A 19,012-nucleotide genomic window follows, 5' to 3' on the forward strand; every position below is an offset into this window, starting at 1 on the left:
GTCCAGGTATGTAGATCCCAAATCTGCATTGTTGTTACCCAAATCTCTAGGGGTGCTGGTCACGATTATCGCGCTTGCATTGCAACCAACAGTAGTGAACTTATTTCGTGTACTTGAGATATAAAAGTAGTCAGAGGGTGTCACCATGGGAGTTTCTACCCTCCCATCTTCCCCTGTAATCCACCTTTTGAGAGGATTTCCCTGCTCATCAAAGCAGGCTTTCGTCACGGGCCTAGACACACGCAGTTCGTGATCATCCAGTGATATGTGGAGGATAGCTAAATCATTATTTCTTCCTCGGAGAAATGCTTTATTTGTAGTAGTATTACAGGAAACGAAAAAGTTGTCATCAAAGAAACAACCCGGGGATGTGCCGAAAGGACGGGATGCTAAGAGGCCCACAAGTGTCTGAGCATCCCTTAGATCGGAGTTTAGGGGATGATGCATCTGCTTTGGCTTGTGATGTGTTTTCATATATGGTGATATTCATCATGATCATCACCTCTACAAGTACTCGAAAGAGTTGGTGTCCATGCACTCGCGGCGGCACTATTGCAGTTTCTCCATGAACCCTCATACGCATTCCCATGGTTACTAGCTAGCTAGCTAGAGCTAAGAGCTAGATCGATCTTTATTTTTGATAGATGAATTGGTAGGTGCTCTGGTCTAGCTAAGAGGGAGTGAATATAGACTGATTCATCGAATGCCACGCGTTTTCTTTTCAAATCTTGATGTTAGGATGTAAACTCTTCTGGAAAAACGACCAACCTAACATGCACTTTGTGTTTATCTGTGGTGTACATCTTTAATACAGCACTGCATAGGATGTATGCAAGCACATCCTTTTTTGGATTTCTTTTACATTAAATTTGTTTTTTTTACTTTAGTGGAAATGTAAATTATGTTAACAAGTGTTAACATGTACACAGCTCATCCAGACTCCAGAGTATAAAAACAAATACACCTTTACCAACACAACTTTTGTTGACAAAATTAAACATTCCCATATAGATATTTTAATATGATGCACCTTGTGGACAAAACTTTTGTTGGAAAAAGATTTTTGTTCATACTTGCTAGCACCTATACAAACCTAATCCCATAAGAAGTAGGAAAGCCAAGCATTCTTGCTTCTCAATTAAGTTTCGAAAAACCCTATAAAGGTCTAAAATATAGAAGCAGTCCGATATTCATAATTCACCCGGAAAATAGTAACTTCTTCTCTGCCATGGTTAAAGCAGTAGTTCCATGCCTTCTTCTCTGCTTTCTAATCGCAACCTTGTTCACATCAACTACTAATGGGTTAAGCACAACCTTCTTCTCCAACCCAACCGGCGCTCAAAACAGTCTCCTCATCAAAAGATTTGTTAAACGAGATCAAGAACGCGTACAATACTTTGCTGCGAAGCGAGGTCTGACCCAGATGCAGGAGGATGCTCTGAAACCACGCCTTCCGGATCTTCGAAAAATGGCCGTCACCGGAAATTCCTTGTTCGTTGGTCCCTGACATGCCGGGATGCAGCAAATACCACAAGCTCTTGAAGAACAAGATTATCTCTTAATTGGTTACCTTGAGAGTTCGTCCTAAGAAGCCCTACTGCCCTAGTTAGCCCGGCCTCTACCGAGATTATTGTTCTTGGGATATTTTATTAAAGATGTTTGATTGGAGTCGTGGTAGCTAGGGTTTTCATTATTTTAATCGCTTTCATTGTTATTATTAATGGAATTCAAAGCAAGCAATATAAACCTAGTCGCAAATTGGTATTCTATTCTCCTCTTTACTCCTGAAGTCATAGTTTCTTTTTTCTTTTCTTTTAGTATTTTCTGAGAAGATCTCTCAAAAAAAAAAAAAAACTGAGAGGACAATTTCATTAAAATGATGAAACTACATACAAATGATACAATATGTTATACTTCGATCAGTCCCAATAAGACATAACAAGGAAATTTATTACTTGGATGATTTTACCTTCCACACTGGTCATGAGTCATGTCACAAGAACATCACATACTCGATCATAAAGATGTTAGTTTATCCAGTTATGTATGAGGCAATTGCCTCAGTTGGTAAACCAATTTTTAAAGTTCCTAATAAGCTCTGAACATTCAATGCAGCATCTAAATGATATATAGATAGAATCTAAAATTGTAGTTGTATTGATACATGGTGTAACACATTCGATTTTGTAAGGTTCAACTACAAACGTTTTGAGTTTTCACTTTCTAATTGTTTTGAACTTCGAACCACTCTTATAACAAAACTTCATGTTTAGGCCTATAAATAACTGATCAATAAAAAGATAATTGAGTACTCGAAAGTAGAAACTCATTCAACATTAGAAACCCTTCCCACATCAAACAAGATTGGTTCTTTATTAAAGAGAAAGCAAAAGAGTATTCCAATATGACCTAGTAGAATGCTCTGTTAGGGTTTGTGATGCGGCGGCCCTTCTTAGCTGTCGTGACCTATACCTACTCCATTCATGGAGGAAATTTCAGGCTTTTGACTCTTCATCTTCGTCTTCCTTGTCTTCGGAGGCAGTGCGTCTGTTGTGCGGAGTTTGGGCGCTGTTGGGGCGGTGTCAGTGGGCCAATTTGTTGTTGGTACACCATCGGAGGGATGCGGTGATTACTGGGAGGAGTGGGATCTGGGAAGCAGTACCGGTGATCTCAGGGTTTTGGGGCGAGGTCTCGCTGCAGATACGGTGGTGATGGGTGCTTGGTCAGATCGATGGTTGAAGGATAAGGGCGGTGGGAACTTGGTTTCTTCTTCTGCCGGTGGGTTTGGATCTTCATCTGCGTGGACTTAAGACACTACCGGGACGGGACTGAAGAACGTCCGATTCTGGGGGGATTGGGTTCTGCTGTGATGGCCGAGCGGTGGTGTCGGCTTGTTGGGACTTCGATGTCAGCCTTTTGTTTGTCGGCAATGGCTTTCGTAGTTTGGCAGTCTCCTCCATTGCAGGTCATAGGGCAACATCCGACGGCGCTGCTGTCCAAATCGCTGGCACTAGGATCCGGATCTGGGATCTAGGTGGGCTTGGCAAATGGAGCTGGATCTGGGATCCGGGTGGAGTTTGGTTTTGGCCTGCGGCCCACAATCTTTGTTGGACTTTTTATGATTTGCTAGAATGGATTAGGGCTCCTATGCTTTATTGGTATTAGATCCAGGACCCAATTCTATGGTATTTGTTCGTGAAAGATCGTCTGCCACCATGGCCATGTTCTGACACCCTTGGCCGGCTTCGATCTTTAGGTGGGAGAGTGCCTTCATTACGGCGCCAAGTTGATTTTTGTCAAATTGTGCGTTGGAGTTCGATGGGTAGTCAAACCACCGACTACTTAATTCACTACACGGCTGCAATCCGTAGTGTGAAATCAGCGCTGCGTTTCAACGTTGGTGCTCTTGCTTTTTTAAATATTTGTTTTTCAGATGCAATTTTTGCATCTTTTCCTTTCGCATTGTTTATTTTCTTTTTTATGCCTTTTGGCATGGTATCGTTGTAATCTCTTAATTTTAATAAAGGGTTGACCTCATTTTACTCAAAAAAAACATTAGAAACCCTTCTCTAATTTTCAGAAATGGTATGTTCTAAATTTTCACAATTAAACTCACTTTTTTTTATTTTTTTTTAACCATATCCAAAACTCCGAAAGGTGAAAAATTTGGCACACTTTTCTATTACATTACGGCAAATCAATCGTTAGATGTTTATGTATGAATGAGTATATATTTTGAAAGTTTTCTTCCAAATTACTAATCGTTAAGGTACTGAACGATATCAAATTAATGGACGAATCAAATATGTCAAACACGAACCGTTCATGTTCATAATTGATAAATCACGATTATGAATGCTTTCACGATTTTTAATTTGGTTAGAAAATTGCATAAATGATATGCAAGTAAATATTTAAACATCTATGTCATCACTATGTGAAAGCAAATAGAGTCAATAGCAGAGCTAGTTGGTGCCTAGTTTCTTAGCTAGTTGGTGCCTAGTTGAATAAGGTTATTTGGTAGAGACTCATGATAGTATTTGTCACGCCCTGACTCGAGTTAATCTTATAATCTCGAGTTAAGGTGTGAATCACATATTGATTATAGAACCAAAATCTCTATAATCAAAATGTGACCAAAATAAATAAATAAATAAATCGTAAACTAACAATTAGATAACAAGATCTCAAAATTTTAGCAGAAGCATATATTACATAGTCTTTATCACATAGTACACTAGTACTCATTCTTTATTCCAAACAAACGTAAAGAAAACACAAATTTCACAACCCATTTGACATTTTATACATATCAAAACTTCTTGCTCTAGTATCTTGATTCCATACCTGCAAAAACTGTTAAGGGGTGAGCTCATCCAGCGGCTCAGTAGGAACATAAAACTTCTTCATGGATAATTGACCAAAGGTAATACCATCATATATTTCAATTATAACATGCATATCAAACAATGATGCAATCCAACTCCATTTATATACCCGTTAATTCATATACCAGAATACGCAAGCCTACACGTCCCATACCGTGTACTTCACAGTTTTGCAACTGTGACTTGAATATCCAAACATATAAATTAATCCCCTGACTCAATCAAATCCCCCAAACCCCTTTTGCTAGTCATCTTGTCCGAAACATTGATCTCCAAGCCCAAATCACCCAAATATATCGACAATTATACCGCCGATATTCTAAACCTAATTGTGCACACGGGCTCGCCTAATGTTTAGACTCAACTACACAAAAGATAATTCCCACAATCACCAAATAACCATAATTTTCTCCCAACTCCTTACACTTGATAAATAACAACTTCCATGAAAACATGCACATACATCGATCAACATATATTTAATACATGTAATTCAAATACTATCAAATAAATCATTCAAAAATAATATTAACAAGAATAACATATACACGAAGCACATAAAATCAACATCCAATCATAAAAAGTTTCCCCAAGATCCCCTACCTTATTTCTGACAATCATGGATGATATGAAATCAAACCTCCTAGATCGTCAAAAATAATTTCTCCAAATCAGACTTTTCTTTCCACTAATAGAAAGAGCTCGTCAAGACGAATCCGTAGGCGAAAACAGATCCTAAATCAGACTTATGGTTCAAAAGTTATGTCAAAAACAAGTCTTAGAAAGAGAAAAATCAGAGAGAGAGAGAGAGAGAGTTCTCCAAAAAAATGTGGAGAAATAATGATCTGGTTGGGTCCTATTTATAGGGCTGAATAACCGACGCAATTAGGTCGGTTGTAAAGTGTGAACAAGTGCTTCATAAACATGTGCAAGTTACTAACATAATTATGACAAGTGTTGGACACGTGTTGGCAAGCAAATCAATAACAAATTCATTGCAGCCACTTGTCAACCTATTAAAGAGACCAGCAGCCACTTTGGCCATCACGACTAGATCACTGCCATAAGACTCCTAAGTTATAGCAACTCCAACAGCCTCCCTATAATTTCTGTATAATAGGAAAACAAAAGTCAAAGCTATAATATCTTTTTCTTCTCCAACTCCAACAGATTCTCTATTCTACATCAATCTATAAAATCTCCATATTTTTCCTTAAATTTTAGAGATTGCTGTAAATATAGGGAATTTGGTTTTCTCTTTCCTCACTTTCTCTAAAATAGAGATAATTATAGGGAATCTGTTGGAGCAAAAGAGACTTATTTTTCCCTAAAGTAGAGAAAAATCTAAATATGGGGAAGCTGTTAGAGTTGCTTTTAGTAATATTACAACACGTCACTAAATCTAATTAATTTCTTATTATTATAACTTAAAAAAAATCATTAAAAATAGCTGGAGAATCAGAAAAATTCACCGAAAAATGATGCGAACTCGTGGAGACCTCTACTTTCCACTCTCAACCTTAAAAATAAAATTTGACCAATTTCAAAATTCACATATTTTTCAAGAGCTTTAAAATTAGTAAAATCGAAAAAAAAAAAATTTCTCAATAATAATTTTCGACTTTACAAATTATAAATTTAAAATTCAGGTCGTTACAGTATTTCAGAATGTTCTCTAGATGCTTACTGTAATAAGGGGTTAGGCTCAATGTTCCCTCATTATATTCGACAGTTTGATTAACCAAGACTTAAGGGCAATCACAAAAAAATAATAAACTAATCTTTATTTTATTAGTCCTCATTAAAAATTCTCCCAAAATTGTGAAATAACATAAATTTTTCGCAAAAGTTTGTAGGGGAAATGATCATTTACCCGATTTTAGGCTAAAAATTGCCCACTTGCTCCACCAACTGTTTTTTAACCCCATTTACCCAAAACACTCTAAGGGATTATTTCCCCTTTACCCAATTAATTCTTTTTTTTTTTTTTTTGAGACTTTTTTGCCCTCTCCTTCTTTCTCACTTAGAGAGAGAAGTCATCCTCCACCTTGCTGTGCTCTGGTGACCAGTGGCCGGTGCGGTCTCCGGTGACCGGATTCCGGCGACATGTGACCTGATTCCGGGAACCGGTAACCGAAATCCGGCGACCGATGACCGGAATCCGGAATCCAGCTATTATTGCACCCCAGTAATCATATTACTGCCCCCCAGTAATCATATTATTGCCCCCAATACTCATATTATTGCCTTCCAATAATCATATTATTGCCCTCCAGTGAATTGTATAAACTCCCAAAACCAAAATGAATACACTACAGGCACAATTGATCATATTATTGCCCCCCAGTAATCGTATTACTGGCCCTTAATAATACGATTATTGCCCCCCAGTAATATAATTATTGCCCCCCAGTAATCATATTATTGACACACAATAATCGTATTATTGACACCCAATAATCGTATTATTGCCCCAATAATTGTATTTTTGCCAACACATATACAACACAAGCTGAATTGTAAACAAACAATGAAAAAAAAAACATGATTTGGGCACCCAACAGCTTGTTCCTCCATTGCAAAAAAATCTTCAAACTTGAGCTACAGACTTGCAATGGAAATTGATTGTGAAAACCCAAATTCCCCAGTCTTCTACCTCTACTTGAATCGCCCCAACCACCTCAACCTCCCTATCATGTCACTTCTTCACCGAATTCCAACCAGAATGCCTCATTAACTCCTCATCGCTCCACTTCGGCGACTCCCCAGCTCCGGTAGCCAACCTCAGAAACTCCACCTCATACTCCTTGATCGACCTCTTCTGCTCCAAATTTCACACGGCTGCGATGAGCATCTTCTCCGGAAGAACCTCAGAAATTCATGCCGGAAATAGATTACGGTGCACTCGATGGGTACCCTCGTTCAAGTTCCTTACCTCGCTCAGCGAGCTCATCCTACCTGAACTGACCGCCGGCAACCCAATCGTCACCAGATATGAGCCGGACTACCAGACTGACATCGATGAGCGCTACTCCTCCACCAGCAGTGAGTATCGTCGGAAGACGGCGACGAGCGACGGTGGGAGTAGATCGTCTCCATGAGCGACGCATGTGTCATACGCCGGTGGGAGTGAATCAAACAGTTTCAGAGGGATAGAAAGAGAGACAGGAGGGGGAGATCTGGCAGGAAGGGGAGGAAGGAGAGGTGGGCTTCGTACTCTGGGAGAGAGAGAGAGAGAGAGAGAGAGAGAGAGAGAGAGAGAGAGAGAGAGAGAGAGAGAGAGAGAGAGAGAGAGAGAGATTGGGGATGAGAGAGAAATAGCGGATCGGGGGAGAGTGGAGAGAGACAGGGAGTGTAATTAATTAATTGAGTTAAGGGCAAAACTGTCAATAAATGTTAGATTGGGTAAATGAGGTTAAAAAACTCTTGGTGGAGTAAGTGGGCAATTCTTAAGCTGAAATGGATAAGTGGTCACGGCCCCAAGTTTGTAATTGTGTCTCATTAGATAGCAGCCCCTATCCTTAGAACATAGATGTAAGATCAAGGCTGGGCCACCTGTTAGTTAACACAGTCAAGTCCACTCCAACTGTCAAACAAGCCCAGCATCCACATGGCTCTCTTCACCTCTTCACCACTTCCCTACACATGGCACCACCAACTTCCTCCATTCCAGTTCCTTCTAAACTTTCACCAACCTCTTCTTCTTCTTCTTCCTCTCCTCACTCTTCTCTGCTTCTCCACAATTCTATGCTCAAAAGGCTTTCTCACCGCTTCATCTTTTCACACCCAACAAAACTACTCTCCTCACCCAGAAAAGCACACCCTCTTCCTCACTCTTTGATTTCTCATCGACCCTTTTACGCTTCCAAGGTTTTAGCCATGGCTCACCAACACACTTCGAACCCAACTTCCCACAAGCACACCAATCGCCTCGCTGCCGAGCACAGTCCCTATCTCCTTCAACACGCCCACAACCCGGTACCTCCGATTTTTCGTTATGTTTTTTTAAATATTTTTTCTGGCATGATTGAGTTGAAAGTTGCTTACTTTGTTATTAAAGATGGGATTTTGATTGTGTTACAAGGTTGATTGGTATCCATGGAGTGAAGAGGCTTTCGCCGAAGCTCGAAAGAGAGATGTGCCCATCTTCTTATCAAGTAAATTGTTATAATTCTTGCGTTGAACAACTAGCCATTTTTATGTGATGCATTTGATACATTACTCACTGAAAGTGTGCTGCTTTTTGCATGTGAAGTTGGGTACAGCACATGCCATTGGTGAGGTTTCATATCCAACTTTTGAGTTGATTATACTTGTATTGGATATTGAAGTTCTGAATGAACTGGAACTGATTTGTTGGTGTGGAACTGTCATTTAGGTGTCACGTTATGGAGGTCGAGTCTTTTGAGGATGAAGGCATTGCCAAGTTGCTGAATGAGTGGTTTGTTAGTATCAAGGTGAGTCTAATTATGATTCTGTTGCTGATTTTAATTACCTCATTTCCAAATTGGCCAGTCTCATAGTTGGTTTTTTTCTTCCGTATTGCTTTTTTTTTTTTCTAACATATTATTAACGCAGGTGGATCGGGAGGAAAGACCAGATGTGGATAAGGTGAATGATACATGATAATAAACTTATGAAGTTACCATCATTATTTGTAGGCCTCCCAGAGCTCCTAATAGTTGATTGGGAATTCTTTTTTCGTTCTAAAAGTCTTTGGATTTCTAGTTGTTATGCTATGCTTAATGATTTTAAAGATTGTCAACAGCATCTTGTATTTCCAAAAGATTAGGAGGAAATATGCAAGGTGATTTACAGTCATGGGTACGAGGTTTAATTAGTAATGTGCTTTAAAATTCTACATATACTTGCTGGTGATTAACGTTCTGGTTCAACTTCGTTTTAGGTAGAACCATAGAACCTGTAGTAATATATAAAAATGAAAATGTTAGGCAAATATGTTCCAGTGGATGCATTTTATTTTTTTTTTGGCGCAAAAGGGTTCTAGTTGTTTGAAAAGAAATTTCTTTTCAGAAGATAGTGACAATTTTGCATCTGTTATGTGAGCAACAAGATGTGCTGAGAACATTTTTCATCCTTCCAGGTATACATGACCTATGTACAGGCTCTGTATGGTGGTGGAGGCTGGCCACTGACAGTGTTCCTTTCACCAGATTTGAAACCTTTGATGGGTGGAACTTACTTTCCCCCAGAGGACAAGTATGGAAGACCAGGATTTAAGACTATACTTGGGTGGGTGAGATATTTGGTCTCTGAACAGTTTAACTTATGACTCTCCCCCTCCCTCTCACTCCCTCTCTTCCCATGGTTATCTTAATTGGCACAAACATCTGGATGTCGCAGCGCAGTTCAGTGTTGATTGGATTCTAAACATTATCTGCATTTTTTGCTTCAGAAAAGTGAAAGAAGCCTGGGAGACCAAGAGGGATGTGCTTGTCAAGAGTGGAGCCTTTGCAATTGAACAGCTGTCAGAAGCATTGTCAACAAGTGCAGGTTCTAAAAAATTGTCAGATGGGATCCCAAAGAATGCTTTGCGTCTATGTGCTGAGCAAGTAGGTATCCTTACACTGAGAACTTTCTTATTTCTGTTTTTCCATGAGCCATGAGCCATGAGTCATAGTCATACCTATATGAGTCTTTGGTGTTGCAAGTCAAAGATCTGCTGCATACCTTCCTTCCTGTTCTTTCAATTTTAAATAAGGGCATTTTAGGAAATATGAAAGAGGATGTGCACAGGTCACCAATCTTTCATAAGCTTCTAAGCAGAGGAGATTGTAATGAAATTCTGTGGTGAGTACATGACTCATATATTATTGTTTCTCTCACTGTACAAGAAGATGGCTTTAATGCATTTGCATTTATTTGAGGTCGCTAGCTTGATTGAGTGGTTTATCTTTATTTTCCCTGAGCCTCCTGCTTTACTTTTCTTACAGCTTTCTCAAAGTTATGATTCAAAGTTTGGTGGGTTTGGATCTGCCCCAAAGTTTCCTAGACCAGTTGAGATTCAGCTGATGCTTTATTACTCAAAGAAGTCGGAGGAAACTGGAAATTCTGGCAAGGCCAATGAAGTTCTAAAAAAGGTTCTGTTTACCTTGCAATGCATGGCAAAAGGGGGAATTCACGATCACGTCGGAGGTGGCTTCCACCGATATAGCGTGGATGAGTGCTGGCATGGTTAGTTTTTCTTGAGAAATAACTTCCATCAAATTTCTATTTGACAGGCATGATAGCAGAGTGAACTGTTTATTTAATTAAATGCACTTGTCTCATGGTTGCTATGCCTTCTACCCTCTCTTTTATCTGGTTCATATCTGTAACAGATTGTCGTGTTCTGTTGCAGTACCGCACTTTGAGAAGATGTTGTATGATCAGGGCCAACTTGCTAATGTCTACCTAGATGCCTTTTCTATTTCCAAAGATGTATTCTATGCATCTATTGCTCGGGATGTTCTTGATTATCTGAGGAGAGACATGATTGGACCAGATGGCGAAATATATTCAGCAGAAGATGCTGATAGTGCTGAATCTGAAGGTGCATCCAGAAAAAAGGAAGGAGCATTCTATGTTTGGTCTAGCAAAGAGGTTTTTCCCTCGACTCTTATCAGTATTCTAATTTTGACTGTGTCTCCACATTACAGTCACTTCTACAATGGTGTGAATTTTATCTCTCACTAGTGAAGAGTAAGGTATTTGGTCAGAAAGAAATGGGCTATGGTCGAAGAAGATAGTTGGCGAGAGGAAGAAAAGAGAGATGTTTGCAACTTTTAAGTTGCCCCGAGTCACCAGTTTTATCTTCATTCATTGTTGATCTATATTAATGCTGTGTCTGCAGCAAGAAAATGTTGAGAAAGAAGTTGACTATTTAGCTCATACTAGATAATGTATACACATGTTCTCTTTATATCCTTTGGTTACTCTGTTATTTCTCTCTTTCTGTCGTTAACTATCTGATTCTATTTAGGTTGAAGACATACTTGGAGAAGATGCAACTCTTTTTAAGAACCACTACTATATAAAGCCTTCCGGTAACTGTGACCTTTCCAGAATAAGTGATCCTCATAATGAATTCAAGAGGAAGAATGTGCTGATTGAGAGAAAAAGTCATTCCGAGGCATCAAAACTTTCCCTGCCGGTTGAGAAATACCTCGATATTCTGGGTCAGAGCAGGCGAAAGCTTTTTGAAATAAGATGTAGTCGACCAAGACCACATTTGGATGATAAGGTGTTGTCTCTCAACATGAATAAATGAAATTGTCATAGTATTCACCTCATACAGTTATCCTTTTCTTTACTTGTCAATCACAAATTGATAGATCATTTGCTTGCTAGGTAATTGTAGCATGGAATGGACTGGCCATCTCAGCCTTTGCAAGAGCCTCTAAAATTCTAAAGAATGAACCTAAGGAGATCAAGTTCAACTTTCCTATTGTTGGTTGTGATGTAAGCTTTTACATCTTTCACTTTATTAATAGGGATATGAGTTGTTAACAGGTGGAACAGAAGGTTTGGCGGTTTTGGAGAATGCTTAAGTGTTGAATTTGTTTAGAACCGTGTTCACTGCAAATTGGACTCTTTTAGTAGTTTCGAGTGTTCACAATCTCTTTTAGTAGAAAACATTTTAATATCTTCCATTTTAGAGATGTAATAACTTTCAGTTCATAGGGCTCGGGGACTGATAGGGTAGTCATGAGAATCACATTGTTGGGCTTCTTTTTCTACTACTTTACTGATTGTTTTGGTGTATTACATTCCAAATATGTCAGCCGCGGGAGTACATTGAAGTTGCAGAAAAGGCAGCATCTTTTATCAGGCAACACCTTTACAATGAGCAATCTCATCGACTGCAACGCAGCTTTAGGAACGGCCCATCTAAAGCGCCTGGATTTTTAGATGATTATGCTTTTCTTATTTCAGGGTTATTGGATCTTTATGAATTTGGTGGCCAAACCAGCTGGCTAGTTTGGGCAATTGAACTGCAAGACACGCAGGCAAGAAATATTTATCTGCCATTTTAAAGTTTTGTAGGTGATCATCTTTTTCCCTCGTCTTGATGCGAGTTTACTAGAGAATTTTTTCAGGATGAAATATTTCTTGATAAAGAGGGAGGCGGCTATTTTAATACCCCAGGTGATGACCCTAGTGTTCTCCTTCGTGTGAAGGAAGATCATGATGGGGCAGAGCCCTCTGGAAACTCGGTTTCTGTGATCAACCTTGTGAGATTGGCATCAATACTATCTGGCAACAGGTCTGAGCATTACAGACAGGAAGCTGAACATGTTCTGGTTCGTGATGTATAACCAAAATTCTGATCTTACAAGTTCACTATATGGGAATATATCTCTCACGTTTTTTTTTCCCTGGTGACAGGCTGTTTTTGAGACAAGATTAAACGACATGGCCATGGCAGTACCTTTAATGTGTTGTGCTGCAGACATGCTCACTGTTCCTTCTCGGAAGCAAGTTGTCTTGGTTGGCCAGAAAACTAGAGAGTTTGAAAACATGCTTGCCGCAGCTCATGCATCATATGATACCAACAAAACGGTGAGTTGTGGAAGAACCTTATGCGAGTCATAATGCTCCTGTTTTATCTGAGTAGCTTGTGATTTCCTATAATGACACTACGTCGTGCAACCAAATGACAGGTTATTCACATAGATCCAACTAATTCGGAAGAGTTGCAATTCTGGGAAGACAAAAACAGCAACATTGCGCTCATGGCAAAGAATCATGTTGCTGCAGACAAAGTGGTCGCTCTCGTCTGCCAAAACTTTACTTGCAGTGCGCCTGTCGCTGACCCTGGATCCCTGGAGGCTCTGCTCTCCAAGAAATCAGTCCCTTCAGCTTGAGTTTAGTTGGAGTAGAGAGTTCTGATGAGGATACCATAACGTGTTTCTTTTTCTTTCGGATAGTGCACTAGTATGTTAATACATAGCCATCTAGGATAGAAGGGTTCTCAATATACCTGTTTCTTTTTCGGATCGGGGCACTCTATACGCTGCGTATAGGTAGTTGTAAAAACAAGACGAAATAATTGTTGGTGTTTAAGGAGTGAATGATATACTACTTTACAGGTTGCAAATGTTTTGAGTCTACTAAGTTCTAAGCTTACTTGCAAACTAAACGGTTTCCACTTTGCGATGTCTACTTTGTAACTGGCAGCAAATGGGTATGCTGCACTTCTTGGGTAGGTTCGTGGCAGGAATTTCTCATGATCTCATCAAACATGAACATAGTGATTACTTACTAGTCACGCACAAAAATGATCATAAGCGATTTGTTCAGAATTAGTAAATGTCATTGATCATAAAGTTTCAACATTTTAGAACAAAGAAAACAAGCAAAGTTAATAAAAGATTATTGGGTTATTATCACAAATGGTACCTGAACTTATCCTCTATTTTATCGATGGTACCTGAACTTCAATTTTGATCACAACCAGTACCTAAACTTTTCGATTTCATTTTAAATGGTACCTAAGGCCACCTTCGGTCACTATTCCGGCCAAAAAAGCCAAATATAAGAAAACAAAAAACAAAAAAAACAAGTTCAAGGCAAGTCTATTACCAAAAATCATCACTATATATGATCGCAACCCTCGAAATCATCAAAAATCATCACTATGATCGCCTCCCATGTCGTTTTTAGTCGGAATAGTGACCGGAGGTAGCTCTAGGTACCATTTAAAATGAAATCGAAAAGTTCGGGTACTGGTTGTGATCAAAATTGAAGTTTAGGTACCATCGATAAGATTGAGGTATAGTTCAGGTACCATTTGTGATAATAACCCAAGATTATTTATGTAGATTGAGGTATAGTTATTTATTATTTCTCTAAAATTTCATATTAAATGAAAGTAAGCTTTCACAAAATTTGAGAAGTGATTTTCATACTATTGTTTTCTCTATTTGCATTCATCTTTTCTTTTCTAAAGATTGTTATTTGTTTACTATCAGTTGACTGGTAAAATTATCTATTTTGCTAGAATTGTTGAGTCATTAATTAACTTTGTATGTTTCTATTAGGAGAATAATTTGCAAATAGTAAAATATGTTAAAAAATGAAGTACCAAAATTACCGCCCAACTGCATGGACTAACTTTTACGAATAGAGTTGCAACTTTGCAAGCATCAGAGTCCTTTTGAGCTTTGTGGTATTGAGGATTTTCTCTTTTGTATGTATAGCTCACTCGACTGTCATGTAATTCTTTTGCTGGTGTTGAACAGTTAAAATCCTTTCCCCATTATCAGCTTGAAGAAAAACACTAAAAAAACCCTTGAACCTTGTTCAAAACAAAAAGCCTATCCCCAGAGTCGATGTAAAGACTAATTTGGGTCTAATTTCACATTGCGGCAAAAGCAGGCTGTTTCGACATTTCACCTCAAAGCAACACTGAGCAATAGCGTGGTGAATCAAAAGGGCAGAGAGAGAGAGAGAGAGTATGGCAGCCAACTCCATTTACATTTGGCATCCCCAATATTGTCTCGTTTGTTTTGCAGAAATTGGCATGCAGTTGCTGGTTCTCGTTTTCGTCTTCAAAATCAGTGGTTTTGTACAACAAGACTGACCAGCAGCAGCAGCAGCTCCGATGATTTTACAGTCTCCTACCTGGTTAACTCATGTGGGCTTTCCCCAGAAGCCGCCGTTGTAGCATCCCACAAGGTAAAGCTTCTATCTTTCGAGAAACCAGACTCCGTTTTAGCGCTGCTGAAACACTATGAATTCTCGGAAACCCAGATATCAACTCTTGTGCGGAGACACCCACATGTTCTGGTGGCAAATGCCCAGGAAACCCTTTTGCCAAAGCTCGAGTTTTTGTGCTCCATAGGAATGTCAAGGCTCGACCTTGCAAGAACACTGGCAAACAACCCAATTGTTTTGATGCGGAGTTTGGAATACCAAATTAGACCCTCTTATACCTTCTTCAAAAAAGTGGTGCTCTCTGATGTGAAGGTCGTGGATATTTGGAAGCGCAACTCATGGATTTTCAGGGGAAATCTGTTCAAGAATGTGATACCCAATATTGAGCTTGTGAGAGAATTGGGCATGCCCCAGTCCTGTATTGCCCTGTTGCTAACATATTATGCTAATATTGTGATGAAAAAGCCTGATTTCTTCGGTCAACTTGTGGGTGAGGTCAAAGAAATGGGATTTGACCCTCAAAGGTCGAGCTTTGTGCAGGCCATGCATGCATTATCTGGAAAAGAGACGACATGGAAACTCTGTCAAGAGGTTTATAGGAGTTGGGGTTGGTCTGACGAGGATATTCTTGATGCCTTCAGGTCGCATCCGCTGTGTATGATGAAGTCAGGGAAGAAAATAATGGAAACAATGGATTTCTTAGTGAACAAGATGGGTTGGCAGTCACAGAAGATTGCAAGGTCTTCCAGGGTTTTGGGTTACAGCTTGGAGAAGAGAATCATCCCAAGGTGTTCCGTTGTTAGAATTTTGTTGTTGAAAGGATTGATGAAAGAGGAAGAGTTGAATATGAATACTATTATTACTACTTCAGAGAAATACTTCCTGACTAAGTTTGTGAGCAGATATCTCAACCAAGTACCTCAATTGTTGAATGTGTACCAAGGGAAACTGGATTTTCAGGATGTATGATCTTGGTGACACAGTTCTAGGGTCATTCTGTTGAATCCAGAGGTGCTACTAGGTTTGTCAATTATTTTCGTAGTACTATTTACTCTCTTGATTGCTAGGAAAAATGATCACTTCTAATAGTCACTGTCTCAGTCTGGATTTGGAAAACATGTTTCTGATTTTCCATGTCATGTTACATCAACTATCATGAACAATGAAGATATTTGATCCGTAGCAATTGAATGCATTCTGCATTATTTCCCTAGATCATTCTTAGTGGTTTTATCACTTTATGGTTGTTACAAATGTAAAAAGCTGGATGAATCATTCCTTCACTATGGCTTATTAATCATTAGTTTATAGTAGTATGTGGACGCTGTTGGCTTATTAATCATTAGTTTATAATAGTATGTGGACGCTGTTGGCTGCTGTACTATGAACATGTGCTTGAAAACTGAAAATGCAAAACATTTTTTCAGAAACAATTGCAAAAATATCCCCATGTTTGGTATTTTTTTGCTTGGAGAGGAGAATCATCCCTTTGGTTGTTATAAGTTTTCTTTAGAAAGGGTGGATGAAAGAGGAGACCTTGAGTTTTGAAAGTTTGCTTTTCATGTCCTGTTACATTATTTGATCTGTAAAAAATTGAACGTGTTCTGCGTCTATCATTGTTGTTCATGATAGTTGATGAAAAGACGGTGTTTGCTGTTGCAGCTGAGTCTGAGCAGAGAAGGCGCTGGAAAACAAGGTGGTCCCGAAGCCGCCGGACGACGTGGTGGGAGTTCCGAAGAATGGAGTGGAACTGGGAGTGAAGAAGGACGGGGTCGTCGACGGAGTGCCGAAGGCTGCAGCCTGGAGTAGTGCATTAGTACGTTTATATACTTGTTTCCTTTTCTTTTCCGGATCAGAGGCAGGGTCTATACGCTGTGTATAGGTAGTTGATAAAAAATAAAATAAAAAATATCCTTGGTATAGAAGGATTGAATGTTCTACCACTTCATAAGTTGCAGATGTTTGAGTCTCTCCTGAGTTCTAAGTCTATTTGCAGAGCGATCGGTCTCCACTTTGCGTAGTTTTGTCACAGGCAGCAAATGGGTATGCTGAATTTCTTGCCTTCTTAGATAGGTTCGTGGCAACTACTTTATATAAAGGAAACACGACAATGTGTACTTGTGAAAGAAGGTCGTCATGGGCCACCTCCAATGGAGGAGCAGAGCCCAAATTTTGGCCCAAAATTTCAATTAAATAGAAGGGTTTGGAAATTCGGGATTGGCCGTCTCCTTGCTCTCAAAACAAAACAGTAGAGTATGGCACCCCACTCAATTTTCAGCAAGAGCCTCAGATTTTGTCGTGTGTTTTACAGAAATGGGCACCCAGTCGGGGGAATGGCTTCGCATTTTGGTCCTCAAAAGCAGTTGTTTTGTACAAGACTCACCGGCAGGTCCGAAATCCCAGCCGGCCAAGATGATTCTACAGTCTCTTACCTGGTTAACTCGTGTGGGTTGTCCCCAGAATCCGCTACTCTAGTATCCCACACGGTAAAGCTTCAATCTTTAGAGAAATCAGACTCCGTTTTAGCGCTTTTGAAACACTATGAATTCTCAGAGGCCCAGATTTCAAAGGTTGTGCAGAGACTCCCACATATTCTCTTGGCCGATGTGGAGCAAACCCTTTTGCCAAACCTCGAGTTTTACTGCTCCATAGGAATGTCAAGGCTCCACCTTGCAAGAACACTGAGCTACAACCCATGGCTCATGAGTCTAAGCTTGAAAAACGATATTGTACCAACTTATAGCTTCTTCAAGAGCGTGGTGCTCTCTGATGTCAAAGTGATCCATATTTTGAAGCACAAGTCCTGGATTTTCAGGGAAAATTTATCCAAGAATCTGATACCCAATATTGAGCTTGTGAGAGAATTGGGCATTCCTCAGTCCTGTATTGCCCTCTTGCTGACTAGTTATACTGATGTAGTGATGAAAAAGCCTGAATTGTTCAGTCAACTTGTGCATCAAGTCACAGAAATGGGATTTGACCCTCAAAATTTGAGCTTTGTGCAGGCCATACACGCATTATATGGGAAAGAGACGACATGGAAACGATGTCAAGAGGTTTATAGGAGGTGGGGTTGGTCTGAGAATCATATACGTTCTGCTTTCAGGGTGTCTCCACTGTGTATGGTTATGTCAGAGAAGAAACTAATGGCAACAATGGATTTCTTAGTGAACAAGATGGGGTGGCAGTCACAAACAATTGCGAAATATCCCCATGTTTTGAGTTACAGCTTGCAGAAGAGATTCATCCCGAGGTTTTCAGTTGTTCGAGTTTTGTTTTTGAAAGGATTGATAGAAGAGGAGAACTTGAGTTTGGCTACTGGGATTTCAAAGTCAGAGAAGTACTTCTTGGATAGGTTTGTGAACAGATATCTCAGCCAAGTACCTCAATTGTTGGATGTGTACCGTGGAAAAGTAGATATCCAGGATGTGTTGTAATTTCTGATGGATGATATAGCTGAATTGCAAAATATCCCCATAATTGGTGTTTTAGCTTGGAGAGGAGAATCATCCCTTTGGCTATTATAAGTTTTCGTTTAAAAGGGTTGATGAAAGAGGAGAACTTGAGTTTTGAAAGTTTGTTTGTTTGTTTTTGTTTTTGTTTTTTTTAACCCACCACTTCCTACTCTTGATGGGGTTCGAACACATGATCTTCCAAATGAGAGGCCATTGTCTTACACCACTAAACAAACATTATTTGATCGGTAGCAAATTGAACGTGTTCTGCGTCATCACAGTACGTTGCTCACAATATATGTCCCTAGTGCAGTGCCGAATAGGGGAAAGCTCTCACATTATGTTTCTAGATTACTCAAAGATGGCAAAAGCTCGATCAAAAATCAACTTATAGTTGCTGCATCTACATGCCAACTGTTATTTAGGCTACCTGTGACTCTTGATCTAAACTGTCAGTTGGAATTCTATAATTCCGCGAGTCACTCTTTTTCTCTAGCGTTTTAGTAAGAG

The 19,012-nt window shown here is 39.5% G+C and overlaps 3 protein-coding genes across 3 annotated transcripts; all 3 read left to right on the top strand.

The window, feature by feature from the left end:
• The first annotated feature begins 7,968 nt into the window (after positions 1-7,968).
• Positions 7,969-13,488, top strand: LOC112173164 (spermatogenesis-associated protein 20). The gene is made up of 15 exons (XM_024310738.2): positions 7,969-8,366; positions 8,473-8,545; positions 8,644-8,665; positions 8,767-8,845; positions 8,967-8,999; positions 9,493-9,641; positions 9,805-9,961; positions 10,343-10,583; positions 10,750-10,991; positions 11,371-11,631; positions 11,739-11,849; positions 12,173-12,397; positions 12,488-12,691; positions 12,777-12,950; positions 13,052-13,488. The coding sequence occupies exons 1-15, from the start codon at positions 8,034-8,036 to the stop codon at positions 13,253-13,255; spliced, it is 2,508 nt and encodes an 835-aa protein (XP_024166506.1). The 5' UTR covers positions 7,969-8,033; the 3' UTR covers positions 13,256-13,488.
• Positions 13,489-15,236: 1,748 nt separating this feature from the next.
• LOC121048842 lies at positions 15,237-16,016 on the top strand. The gene has a single exon (XM_024308773.2). It carries the CDS (start codon positions 15,237-15,239, stop codon positions 16,014-16,016), a length of 780 nt encoding a protein of 259 aa, XP_024164541.2.
• On the top strand, positions 15,927-18,553 carry LOC112171613 (transcription termination factor MTERF15, mitochondrial). The gene is made up of 3 exons (XM_024311998.2): positions 15,927-16,058; positions 16,710-16,863; positions 17,006-18,553. The coding sequence occupies exon 3, from the start codon at positions 17,303-17,305 to the stop codon at positions 18,482-18,484; it is 1,182 nt and encodes a 393-aa protein (XP_024167766.1). The 5' UTR covers positions 15,927-16,058; positions 16,710-16,863; positions 17,006-17,302; the 3' UTR covers positions 18,485-18,553.
• Positions 18,554-19,012: the final 459 nt, after the last annotated feature.

Source organism: Rosa chinensis, chromosome 6 (genome assembly GCF_002994745.2).
Source record: "Rosa chinensis cultivar Old Blush chromosome 6, RchiOBHm-V2, whole genome shotgun sequence".
Lineage (NCBI taxonomy): Eukaryota > Viridiplantae > Streptophyta > Magnoliopsida > Rosales > Rosaceae > Rosa > Rosa chinensis.